The sequence below is a fragment of the Impatiens glandulifera genome, chromosome 1 (assembly GCF_907164915.1).
Source record: "Impatiens glandulifera chromosome 1, dImpGla2.1, whole genome shotgun sequence".
Lineage (NCBI taxonomy): Eukaryota > Viridiplantae > Streptophyta > Magnoliopsida > Ericales > Balsaminaceae > Impatiens > Impatiens glandulifera.
In genome coordinates, this window is record NC_061862.1 from 95816279 (window position 1) to 95830606 (window position 14328).

The 14328-nt window shown below is 31.3% G+C and overlaps 1 protein-coding gene across 1 annotated transcript; it reads left to right on the forward strand.

The window, feature by feature from the left end:
- The first annotated feature begins 8819 nt into the window (after window positions 1–8819).
- On the forward strand, window positions 8820–11057 carry LOC124937083 (geraniol 8-hydroxylase-like). The gene is made up of 2 exons (XM_047477599.1): window positions 8820–9701; window positions 10443–11057. The coding sequence occupies exons 1-2, from the start codon at window positions 8820–8822 to the stop codon at window positions 11043–11045; spliced, it is 1485 nt and encodes a 494-aa protein (XP_047333555.1). The 3' UTR covers window positions 11046–11057.
- The last annotated feature ends 3271 nt before the right edge of the window (window positions 11058–14328 follow it).

Consider the following 14328-nt stretch of genomic DNA (forward strand, 5'->3'; position numbering starts at 1 on the left):
CACCCTGAATAATCTAGGATAAAAAAAAGAGGGGTCGTTTGTTACTATGTGGTATGTTAATTTCGTTTTGTTTTCTTATTTCAAAACTAAATAGATGAAGATTTGTTTTTATTATATGTGATGATTATTTATCCTTAAGTTTGAAGCAATAGTAACAAAAATGTTATTTTTGTCACTTTCATTACATATTTGGTGTAATAACAGGGTATTGTTTTGCATTATCATTGGTTTTTAAATTTTAAAGGTTTGATGGGTGATATGTATCATTTAGTGGAAAATGCACTATTAGAGACTAAGTAAACCGTCGCTAAAAGACATAACGTCGTTGCTAATAAATATTAGCATCGGCGAAAAACTATCGTCAGTCATCGCTAAAAAGTTTGTTGTTAAAAGATAATGACTTTTATTGACGGAGATAGGCCGACGTTGATAATTAAAATATCAGTGACGACGAATGGGAAATTCTGTCATTGATAATTAACAATTATAGCGACGACATCGTGCCTACATTGCCGTTTATATTTTAATTAATAGCGACGTCATCGTGCCTACATCGTTGTTTATATTTTAATTAATAGCGACGACATTCCCCTAACATCGTCACTAATATTTTAATTATCAACGTCGGCATTCCTCTAACGTCGTCATTGATAGTCCTTGCTCTCGTGTTTTTGACACATTTTTTATTAACGCCGACATTCCCCTAACACTGTAGTTAATATTGTTAATTATCAACGTCGACATTCCCTTAACACCGTCGTTGATAGTCCTTGCTCTCGGGTTTATGGAACATTTTTTATTCTCTTATCAATGTCGGGATTCCCCTAACGCTGTCGCTGATTTAATTATCAACGTCGGCGTTCCCCTAACGCCATCGCTGATAATCCTTGCTCTTAGGTTTTTGACATTTTTTTTATTCTTATTAAACCTATTTCATATTTTGTTCTACTACTATTAGCAAAAAAAAAGATCATTCATATATAAAAAAATCAATTCTAGTTTATAAAAATCTCAAATCATATTAATACAAAAATCTCAAATCGTATGTCATTCAATACTAATCAAGGAGGAGGGGGCATCTTAGACATAAGCGCATATATAGCCTATTGTTGTGCGCACATTAGCGCCTTTAGAGTGTTCTGATGTGCGCGCATCTGCGCTATCTCGTCTGGTAGAGTCCTATTCTCCTCGCGTAGCGTTTCCATCTCTTGACATTGTAACACCCATGCGTTATTGACGCTCGAGGAAGAACTTCTCCGTTAATCCACACTAATGTGCGTTGGACGTACTCCTGGTCACCCTCCTATGTCCATATGGTCCCAAAGTAGCCTCAAACTCTTCAAACAATGACATATCAGGGATGGCTTCTAGTCGTTCGCGAGTCTCATTATACAATCATTTACAGCACTGTTATTAATTTTAAACTTAGACATACAAACTAAAACGATAGAAATGATTAGAACTTACGATGGCCTGGTGAACATATAGAGAAGGAACGAGAGTCGGATTCTCGGTGATCGCTCTCCTAGTATGAGTATGTAGGAAGAATTCTACTTAATTAGGGGAGTGTCCAATATCCCTCTCCTGTACAAATAACATACATACAATCTGTCAGATATTATGAAAATTTAATACTCTTACTAAACTTACCATTTGTCACTCCACTTGCGAAAATGGTTTACTGCCGATGTGGTGGGTGTATACAACTTTCACTTTATTGTCGCCGTTGGTCGTACTTTTTTTCTGCAATTATAATATATTTATAGTTGTTAGTCAATAGTCGATTAAACATATAATAAATTAAAAATGACTATCATACCTGAAATTCAGTCGTGAAGTAGTGATGGTAAATGAGACAATTCCAATCATAGTAGTTGAATTCAGGAGGAGTGTTTAATTTGATTATCTCCTTGTCTTCATTATGTGGTTGGATGTAATTCCTTTTGTTAACATATATCCACACATTTCATGTTTTCTTTAAATGTATCATCGCCCTATCTTTGTAGGTGTCGATGTGATAGGGTGAAGACTCGAAAGGATCCTGAAAAATAACAACAGATTTTAGGATTATGAAAGCTTTAAATTATAAGATAACACGTTAAAAAATATCAAACTCACGAAGATGGACCATCATATATGGTCTAACTATGAATGTGACAAATCAAACCAATTTCTTAGACGATGTGGCACCACCGTGGGATTCCGAACAATGGTGCCAATATGCCTCAACTAGTAGCTGACGTTATCAAAAGTGGGCTTTCCATCCACCTCTCTGAATTCTAAACGCATCTTCTGCCCAATTTCTAGTTTCCCGAGAACTATGTTTTTCCCCGTCCTCTCATCTTCAATGAAGACCCTACAAAATAATAGTGAAACGATATTTTTTAAAATTTATATAATCATTTAAATATCAAGTATAAGTTGTAATTAACTACATGTAGTCTCGGGAATGGAGGAATCCTCCTCTGGGATGATAGACACCTCGGGAATTATGGAATATGGATCATCTAGTCCCTCAATGTCCGGAAGTGATCCTATAAAGCTCATAGGATCATCGGATTGTACGTCATTTGTATGAGCTCAGAGCTCATCTAAATATCTCGACATGGCTCATTTTGTAGCCCGTTTAGGTGTCATGATATCTACAAGAAAAAATAAAGTTAAAATTTTAAAGAGGTCATCCTATTTGACAGAAATAAAACATGTCTAGATGTTCGAATAACGGGAATTTATCTTTGTGATAATTTTCCATCTATGTATAGATGCCATATCTGTAGTGTAAAAACTTGTTGTGCTTGTCTTGCCATTACAAACAGATCATGAATCTGAGTTCTCAATGTCTTGTTCATATTAACACTTACAAACTCATATTTATCTACTTTTATATCACGATTCTTTGAATTTATATATCAAACCATCTACACTTGAAAAGAATTACTCCGTTACCACCAAAATACTTAACTTTTATGATATTTGTGAGTACTCCGTAGTATTTTATCGTTTCAGCCCCATTGTTGTAAATTACTAAGACACCACTAATTTGTGTGATTAAATCTTCATCATGCTTCTCGGTGTTGAATTTGTACCTGCTTATTTTATATGAGTTATACTTCTTAGCATAAATTGTCGGGCTACTCTCAAGAATCTTTAGACTCAAAGTTCGATCTGATTCATCATTCAACTGCTCCAATTTCGTCTTGAAAAAACTTATGTAAAGTTTATTGCGTTCAAGATTAGAAAGATTGAGTCACCGGTATCGGTCAACTCTTGCGTGAATTCACTTCATATAATTAAATTTAATTGTAATTAGTCAATTACAAAATTCACACTTAGTCACTAATCAACTTATGAACACTTACTTCTAATATTGTTCAACTTCGAGACAATTTTTCAAAATATATACTTGAGCACGCTCCCAATCACCCAGTTCGTATGTGTAAAGTGTTGCAATTGGTTAAAATTGGTTGTATCGATGTCTTTGTTGACTCGTGATCTTCTAAATATCGAGCACATAAACTCATATTCTCGTGTAAATGGTAACTCTCACTAATTGACCCTTCAGGAAAGTTTTTGTTCTGAATGTACTTTTTCAAGGTACCAATATATTGTTCAATTGGTTACATCCATCGATACTGGATAGGCCCCCCTAACAAAGCATTAGAGGTCAAGTGTACAGACAAATGTACCATTATATCAAAGAATGAAGGTGAAAATATTTTTTCCAATTTACAAAGGGTCAAAACAATGTCATCTTGCAACTCTTCCAATTCATCTCGATTTAAGGATTTTGACACAACAATCGGAAGCCTAGACAAGTGCACTATAGCATCGTACACATCATCCGGAAGTAAAGTACGTGTGGTAAGTGAAATTAATTACTATAATAGGATGTGACAATTATGACTTTTCAATTTGGAAATTTTCTTATCAATTACGTTTACACACCCTCCAATATTCGAGTAGAACCCTTTTAGCATTTTTACATCTTTAAGAAACATACATAATCGTTTCTTCTGATTCAAGGAAAATGCGTGTGTGGATGTCGGATATTGAAGAACACCATCGAACTCAATGGGATGCAATGCATGCTTTATGTTCAATAATTCTAAATCTTTAAGAGCTTTGAGTCCATCCTTCATTTTTTCTTTAAAATCCATTATAGTTCCTAACACACTATCACAAATATTTTTCTCAATATGTATCACATTCAAATTATGCCTTAATAACAACGTTTTCTAGTATGGTAGTTCGAAAAATATGTTGAGTTTATTCTAATTATCACACGAGATTCATGAAAAACATTTCTCCTTTTGGGATGATATTTATTCAAACAAATCTCTTTCAAATCTCTTACCAACATTAATAATTCAATTCTAGACAAAAGATCAGATGTCGCTCTTAACTCTGTATAACCATCAAAAGAATCTATTTCTCTACGCCAACGATGAGTAGGTGAAAGAAATCTTTGATCACTCATGTAAAACTCTTTATAGTAGTGTCCCAATCTCAATGAAGTTGTATTCTTATTACAACACGAAAATGTAAGTTTTCCCTTCGTACTACATCCAGATAAATTTGAATATGCCGGAAAATAATTAATCTTTCATAACATAGCTACCGCATATTGATATATTCTTTACGGCTCACGTCGTAAGCCATCACACTGATATGCCACAACTCTTTTAACTCGTCAATCAATGGCTGAAGAAACACATCAGTCGAATCTCTAGGACTTTTTAGCTCGGGGATTAACATGGAAAGAATGAAGTTATTTTATCCATACAAATTGCAGAAGAGACGTTGTAATAGATAATAATAATAGGCCAAATTCTATAAGAAGTCTTTCCATTTGTAAAGGGTTGGAACTCGTCACTTACGAGAAAAAGTTTTATATTCTGAGGCTCGAAAGAGAAATCTTTAAACTTTTCATCGAAGGACGTCCATGTCATTGAATTAGCCGGATGCCTTAAGACTTCATCATCAACATTAATATTATCTTTATGCCAAGACATTTAAGGAGCGGTTTTGGAGCACATGTACAACATTTGTAACCTCGGTGCAAATGAGAAATATCACAAAATTTTATTCGGTATTAACTTCCCATTCACTTTTTTCCGAAGCGTACCGTTTGATTGGTTGATCTTCCATCTAGACACACCACAAACCTTACACTCATCCAAATCTTTATCTTTTTTACGGAAGAGCATATAATCATTCTTACAAACATCAATTTTGTCATACGTTAAATCGATGTCAGTAATAAATTTCTTACACTCATAGTATGAACTTGGAAACTAAGAATTAACTGGTAATATTTACTCTTTGAGCAATTTTAATAAAAAATCAAATGACATGTTGGTTCATTGAACAACATGTAAAGAAATTTAAGTAAGGCGGAGGCTTATGAAATTCAGGATCCTTCGTACAAGGGAAGTATGGAATAATCCAACAACCGGTAGAATGTCTTAGCATCATCAACAATGTATTCATTATTTGAGGCTTTAGTGGTTGGATACAAATTGGTGATAATGTCTTCCATAAATTGATCATCTTGATCAATTTTTTCGTTCATTTCATCATCAACATCATTCTCTCCTATACCACCCTAGTTTTCATTTATAAAGTCATCTAATTCAACATCGATATCGTCCTCGTCATCCCTTTCATCTGAAGATCTCTTTTCTCAATGAAAGTACCAAAAATTATTATTTTGACGGATCCAAAATGCAATTAGATGATCTCTGACCACTGTTGTCAAACGAAACGAGAAAGAGAGAATCACGGAGAAGAAAGAAAAAGAATTGTATAACATTTTATTTAATCATCAGCAATGACATAATCATGTGCCGACACTAATATTCATTTAGTGATTATTAGCATCGTCTTTAGGGTAAAGTCGATGCTAAAAATATGACATATTAGCGTCGGCGTTAGGCTAAAGTCGACGCCTCGTTTCCAAAAAAATGTTTTAAATTTAGCAGAAACTCCCATTTATTAGCGTCGACTTTGGGGTAAAGTCGATGCTAATAATATAACATATTAGCGTCGGCGTTAGGTTAAAGCAGACGCTAATACTCTTTTCCAAAAACATTTCAAATTCGGTAGAAACTTCCCTTTATAAGCGTCGGATTTAGGGTAAAGTCGACACTAAGAATATATCATATTTGCGTCGACATTAGTTAAATTCGACGCCAATACTCTTTTCCAAAAATGTTTCAAATTCGGCACAAACACCTTAGCGTCGGCGCTAGGTTTCTCATTGTCTTCTTCTTCAATAAATGTGTTTCTAACCAATTTTCATCTTCTAGGAAATATTCATCTTCAATTTTCTTCTAACAAATAGACAACAACTACCTGTTAAGTACAATTTTAATTGTCTATTGCAATCACAATTACACTCAATGTGTTGTTGTTGTTTGTAGGACTTGACTTCTTCTTATTTTCTTCTCGAGTTTAGAGATTGATGATCATTGAGAAGAGTCTGATTGTCTATTGGTTGGAAGGAAATCAGTATTTTCAGTTTTCACCACTAAAGAAAAACTCAAATTCCTAAAGAAAAATCTAGAGAGGAGCGTGCTATTTAACAGGCCATGAAACTTATTTGGCAAAGAATATTATCAACGACATTTTTTGGTACCGTCGTTGGTAGTATAGATTATCAGCGACGACGATAGCATAATGTCGTGGCTGATAGTCTTTATAATATCAGCTTCGATATTATGTTATCGTTGTTCCTAATAGTCTTTAGAATATATAATAACGACGGTAATAGCATAATGTTGTGGCTAATAATCTATAATATCAGCCAAGGCATTATGATATCGTCGTGGCTGATACTCTTTTTAAAAATGACGAGAAAACTTGAATTTTAGTGACGGTGTTGACAACGAAAACCGTCGCTGATTATAATGACGGGAAAATCTTTATTTTAGCGACAACATTGACAACGAAAATTTTCACTAATAATTATTATTAGCGACTATGTAACTTCGTCGTCGCTAATGTTTTTTATTAACCACGGTTCTATAATCGTCGTCGTTATAAATAATTTTTAGCCACGACGTAACTTCGCCGTCGCCAAATTCCATCGCTAATAACTAGGGGTGTAAACGAGCCGAGCCGAGCTCGAACTAGCCCTAGCTAAAGTTCGAGTCGACTCATTTTTTATTGACTCGGCTCGAGCTCGATCGAGCTTTTAATATTAAGTTCGAACTCGGCTAGATCATATAATCATAGGCTCGAGTTCGGCTCGAAAGGCTCAAGAGACTCGAATTTATTATATTTATATATTAATTTCTTATATTAAAAAAAATAACTAAACAAGATTTATGTTTTACCGTAGCGACATTTAGGGTTTCGAAATGAGATATAAGTTTGTTGAAGAAGTATCAATTGGCAGTCAATTGAGTCTTCTTGCAAAATGGGTTTGAAAGTCGTGTATTATAATTGAGATAAACTTAAAAACATATTATAATCCATTAGGTTTATTTTGAAAAATAAAATACTTTATAATGAAATAAAAATAATTTTATATCTTATAAAATATAATATATTGAGATTGGATACATTAAATAATATTACAATATAATTATATTTTTTTATTTAATTTTCAAAAATTATGTTTCTGTAATTAAATTAATATTAAATCTATTTATTTTCTTATAATTATTATATAATATATATTTTTTAAATTATAAATATTATTCTAGTATATCTTGATATACCAAAATATTGAAAATCTCATACCTTTTACGTATCAATAATTTTGGTATCGGTATCCTAATTAATAAGTCCATAAATAGTCTTAGGGGTGTTTCAAATTTTGATTAAAAAATAAAATATAATAAAAAAAATTATATGATTAGGCTCGAAAAACTCGACGAGCCACCAATCGAGTCTTACCTAAGCTCGAATTCGGCTTGAATCTTAAACGAACTAGTTCGAGCTCGGCATGAATTCAATTTTTACCGAACTCGAATCGAGCTTTGACCGAGTGGCTCACGAGCGGCTCGTGAGCGGCTCGGCTCATTTACACCCTACTAATAACCCTAATTCTACTAGAGTAGAGTTTTCTTATAAATTATTTGAATATATCGAACTCTATCCCTATAATCAAATAATTCAAATTTGATAAGTTTATTAAAATTATCAATTAAATAAAATGAAATATAAAATCTCATACGTAATTAATAAATAATATTTTTTATACATACAAACACATAAAAATCAAGTATTAAATAACCTTAATAAATAATAATTATTTGAAATAAAATTTCCTAATTTAAAAAATGAAATATTGAAATTGAATAAATACAATATTACTTAAAAAAAAAAGATAACAATGAATAATATTTAAAATAAATATAAAATATAATACATACTTCTTTTCAAAATAATAATAATAACAAATTAATATTAAATAAGTCAAGTTTTATTAATGTTAAATAAGTTTTTATATAAATTTCAAAATTTTGTTTATATTTTCAATTTTTTCATTCGTCACAATATTAATATATTTTGAGTATGATCAAATTGATTCAATTGTAATTATAAGAAAATAAATTTAATTAAATATATAATGATTAAATTAGATAAATGAACTGATATTTGGGCAGCATTAATTAAACCTAACATAACATGTAATTCAAGAAGGATGCCCAACTCTAAACGTAACAGCGGACCCACATTCATTGATGTGATTCTTGTATTAAGTATATTAATATTTACAAACACCACGAGCACCCTATGCTTATAAATGGCCTTCCATCTTTTTTAGATGTATTATTATACAAAATAGATGTTCAATTGAGAGAGATATCATGGAATTATTGAAAGTGTTTTTCTATTTGGTACTCCCTTTGATTCTTCTCCAACTCCTCGTCCAAGTCCGGCAAAGCCGCCGTCTCCCACCAGGCCCCATCTCGTTGCCGATCATCGGAAATCTCCTCAATCTAGGTGATAAACCTCACCGGTCCCTGACTAGGTTGGCCCAAACATATGGCCCAATTATGTCATTAAAATTAGGTCAATTGACTACCATAGTAATTTCATCTCCATCCATGGCTCAAGAAGTTCTACAAAAACAAGACATTTCATTTTCCAATAGGTTCGTTCCGGACGCTATTCGTGCATGCGATGAATACAAGCTCTCTATTATTTGGTTGCCGACAAACGATCGATGGCGGAGCCTAAGGAAGCTCGCACACACCCACGTATTCTCCGGCCGAGTACTTGATTCCAATCAACATGTCCGCCGGAGGAAAGTGGAGGAGCTTATGACCCACGTTCGAAAATGCTGCCACCAAGGCGTGGCAGTTAATATTGGAAAGGAGACCTTTCAGACATCGCTCAATGTGCTTTCCAACATTCTTTTCTCGGTTGACTTGGCCAATTTCGAAAGCAACGAGGCCCAAGTCTTCAAGGACTTGGTTTGGAACATTACATTAGAGTCCGGGAAACCAAACTTAGTTGACTATTTTCCGGCACTGCGCGCTATCGATCCGCAAAGAATTCGCAAACGTATGTCATTATACTTTTCGAAGTTGTTGAGTTTGTTCGGTGAAATTATTGATAAGAAGATGGAAGTGATGAAAACCTTGTCGAGGGATATTTCTGAAGGCGATGTGATCGACATGCTTATTAAAATTTCTCAAGATAACCCGAAAGACCTAGACATACAACACATAAAACACATGTGTTTGGTTCGTACTCTCCCCCCTTTTTGTTGTTTCTTATATAGTTAATTATTGGTTTAATTAACCACATAAAATGGTGATTTAAGAATTCTTAAAAAACAAAAACAAAATACTTTATTTATGTTTTTATCACATTTTAAAGTGTATTAATCTAAGCCATCAATGTATTGCTTTCCTACTTAACCAATAAAATGATCACACTTTAGATGGAATTTTTATTAAAAAGAAATTATATTAGAAAGAAATGATGATTTACAAAATAAATTAATCAATAAATTTTTTTTTTTGTAAACAAGACATGGGATTTTATATGTTGAAAATATTTTGGTAATTAACATCATAAATATATTATTATGCATTTTAGCAATGAATCCTAAAATTGAAAATTAAAATTTTAGGTTGAGTCCCCATTAATGTGTTCATTAGAAGCGAATTCTTCGGATGTACTGTCCCAATAGACTATCACATAGAGAGAAAATAGTGGAGAGATGAAAAAGAAAAGAGAAAATTGAATATTAAAATAAAATTTCTTATATATAATTTTTTAAGATTTTGGGTTTAGGGTTTATGTCATATATATATTATTTTTATTTGTCTCATTTGTCAAAACGACATCATTTTGATATCTGAGACAGCCATTGAGATAGTCTCTTGGGACAACAGATCCTCCCTCGTTAGAAGCACCATAAATTCATTAGACTCAATAACTCTTAAATGATTAAATTGTTTTTTTTTTTTTAATATCAGGATTTTTTTGTCGCTGGGACAGAAACAACCTCGAACACATTAGAGTGGGCAATGACGGAATTATTGCGACACCCGGAGTCCATGGAGAAAGCAAAAAATGAACTTAAGCGAGTTGTTGGTGTTGGGAAGCAAGTGGAAGAGTCAGATATTTCTGTATTGCCATTTTTGCAAGCTGTTATAAAGGAAACTTTAAGAATTCACCCACCAGTCCCATTTTATGTCCGCCAAGTTTTTACAGAAGTTGATTTGTGTGGCTATATCGTCCCAAAGGGAGTAAACGTGTTGGTGAATGTATGGGCGATTGGTCGAGACCGTGATCACTGGGAAAATCCCATGGAATTTAAACCGGAGAGGTTTCTTGATTCCAAGATTGATGTTCGTGGTCATGACTTTGAATTGATTCCTTTTGGAGGTGGACGAAGAATTTGTGTTGGATTATCCCTAGCGATGAGAATCCTTCCGACGGTGTTGGGCTCGTTGATTAATTTGTTTGATTGGAAGATTGAGGGCAAGGTTAATCCGGAGAATCTGGACATTGAAGAAAAATTTGGTTTCACTTTGCAAAGGGCTAACCCACTCCTAGCAGTTCCCATTCCTATATAAAAATATTGGACTTTTTTTTTTTATTTTAGATGTGAAATAAATGTGTTTTTGACCATTGAAATTCATATATATATATATATATATATATATATATATATATATATATATATATATATATATATATATATATATATATATATATATATATACTAAGTATTATGTTCTTGTGATGTAAGTTTTTGTTAAAGATTTCCTGACGTTATTCCAAAAGGATCGATGATATCATATATAAATTTATCACAAAATATTAGCTTAGTAATTTCCCTAGAATGAATTAATGAAAATATTCCATTACAAGAATTTCCAATATCTTATAAATTTGTAGTTAATTAATACTTTTAACAATAAAATCTTGCGACTACATATTTAATCTGTTGTACCATTTTTATCTCCTCTTCTAGCCTAGCGATAATAAGATGTGAATATTAATCATAAGTTTCTGGGTTCGATCCCGTTAGACGGCAAGTTCTGTGCCTGATTAAATGATTAAGTGTGTTTGCGGGCTACATACTTAATACGTTGTGCCATTTCAGAACTTGATGAATGAACAAAAAATTTAGAGATTTTAGGTTTTCGGCGAAAATTCCAGCAGCAAATTCTCTCATCATGAATGCACGATCGACATAAACAGAACAATCGACACGATTCGCACGGTATCAAGATTGTGGTTCACTTATTGTGATCACGCTGTTAGTTGCTCAATGTCATTTGTCAAACGTGCGCACGAACGAGACGGTATCGACACTAATTGTTAGGTCGGTCATTCATTCATCTACAAAGTTTGGTTGGAATAGGGATGGCAATGGGTACCCGTATACCCGATACCCGTGGGTACCCAATGATCGGGTTCGGGTATTTTAAATCGGGTTCGGGGTCGGGGTCGGGGATGGGGAGTGAAAAATGGTACCCGATCGGGTTCGGTGTCGGGGATGGGGAGTGTTGGAAACCCAAACCCGATACCCGATACCCGAATATATTAAATATTAATATATATATATATATTAATAAAATTTAAGTGACTTATCAAATTCCAACTACTAACTAATTAACTAGCATTAAATACATATATTAATTATTTTATCATTATTCTTAACATCCTTTCCTACATACATGATGACATGATGCATGCTTAACATATTTTTAATTTATAATAAATGTTTCCCTCTCATATATCTTCATTCAACCTTATTTCAAGAGTTCAAGTTTTCAACTTCTATCTTCTTCAACTTCTTCTTCAACATAAGTTACATAGCTATGCAACTAAATAACGTTTTTTTCTTCAACTTTTACCATCTTATATTTATTTATTACTTAATCTTCAATATTTATTTTGTAGCTTCTTCTTACATTTTAAAAGTTTTAACAGCAATAAAGTTGATTTTTTCTGTAAGATCTATATGACTACAAGTCTTCAACACAAGTAAGTAAATAATACTTTCATTATTTATAGACTTTTTATTTAATATGTGGAATCTCTTCAATACTAGACATAACTGATATATACACAAGAGATTTAGGCATACTTTCATTATATATAATATGTCTATCAGTTATTTTACTCAGATTAAATAAACCGCATCAAACATTATATAAATTTATCCAAGTGTTATATGGATTTTCAAAACTAACAAACTATGGTTCTAATTTATAATAAAATATTAATATTATTAAATATTTTTTATAAAATAATTTATAATTTAATAAAGTAATACAATAAATAAATTTATTTTTTATAAAAGCAAAAATAAAGGGTAAAAAGAGTTTTTTTTAAGGAATATTAAAAGTTCTTTATATTTAGTTCAATATATTAGTTTAAAAATAAAAGAGATTTTTTTTTTAAATATTATGTTTAACTATATTTAGAGAATAATAGTTCAACATATTAGTTATTTATTTTTATAAATATTTTTGGAAAAATATTAATATATAAGACCAGGTAAAAGAATCATATTAATTCTTATTTTTTAAGTAATTAATTGTTTGTCAAAGATTTGAGGTATGTTATTAGTCTATTTTGTATTTGTTAATGTCGATTATTTTTTATTGATTTGGTAGGTTATAATTAAATGTGTTGAAGAAGTGTATTTAAGAAGGATATTTTTTGTGAGAACTAATTTGATGATTTTTGAAGTTTTTGTGTTTAATTAAGAATTATGTTCTATCAGTTTATTTGTATTTTTGTAGTATGATTGAATTTATATTATATAGTAGAAATGAATTTATATTATGTAGTATGAATGAATTTATATTTATAGTGTGGATGATTTTCCGTTTAAGGATATAATATTTATTAATAGTTTTAGGTTAATTATATTTTGTAGTAACATATTATATTTAAGAGTAATGATAGGGAACGCGGGGGGCCGCGAATGTCCGCGAAAATAGAATATTCCTTTAAACACCGAATATTCTTTCTCTTTTTACTAATTATTTTTTTCTATTCTACTGATTAATTTATCCTATTATCATGATTAATTATTTCACTAATTTTTTTTATATTTATTATCTCTCATTTAACTGGTAAAATAACACTTTACTTGTATTTATTAATTAATTTCTTTTTTCACTAAACTCTAAACCCTAAATTTTAAACCCTAAATCCTAAACCATAAATTCTAAACCCTAAATCCTAAATCATAAACCCTAATTAATATTATTGTTTAGTTGAATTATGAATTTATCTCTTTTATTTTTTTTATATTTTTATGACTTTTTAATTTCTTTATTTATCAAATATATTTTATTTATTGTTTATGCTCTCTTTTTTCTTTTTCTCATTATTTTTTTAATCACTTATTAATATTTTTTTTAGTTTTATTATTTATAAATGTTTATCTAATATTTCTATTCTCATGTTAATTATTTTCTCTCCACAATTGGTGGTGACTAATTATTAATAAATTAACTTAATAGAGATATTAATTAGGATTTAGGATTTAGAGTTTAGGGTTTATAGTTTAGGGTTTACAATTTAGGGTTTACAGTTTAGGGTTTAAATAAATTAATTAGTGAGATAAATTAATTGATTATTGAGAGAGAGAAAAAGATAAATTAATTAATTCGTAGAAGAGGTAGAGAAAGAAATTAATTAATATAAAGAGAGAGAATATTCCGTTTTTAAATGGAATATTCTATTTTCTCGGACATTCACAGCCCCAGATTCGCGTTCCCTATCATTACTCTTATATTTAATTTATATAATTTTAGTTAATTAAAATATATTTTTTTAATATTTAATATTGGGTAATGGGGTACCCATCGGGGATCGGGTACCCGAAGAATC

Excerpts from the sequence above, each read along its gene's own strand:
- LOC124937083 (XM_047477599.1), top strand. The coding sequence starts at position 8,820 with ATGGAATTATTGAAAGTGTTTTTCTATTTGGTACTCCCTTTGATTCTT. Across the intron at positions 9,702-10,442 it reads ACATAAAACACATGTGTTTG|GATTTTTTTGTCGCTGGGAC; the intron begins GTTCGTACTCTC and ends TTTTAATATCAG.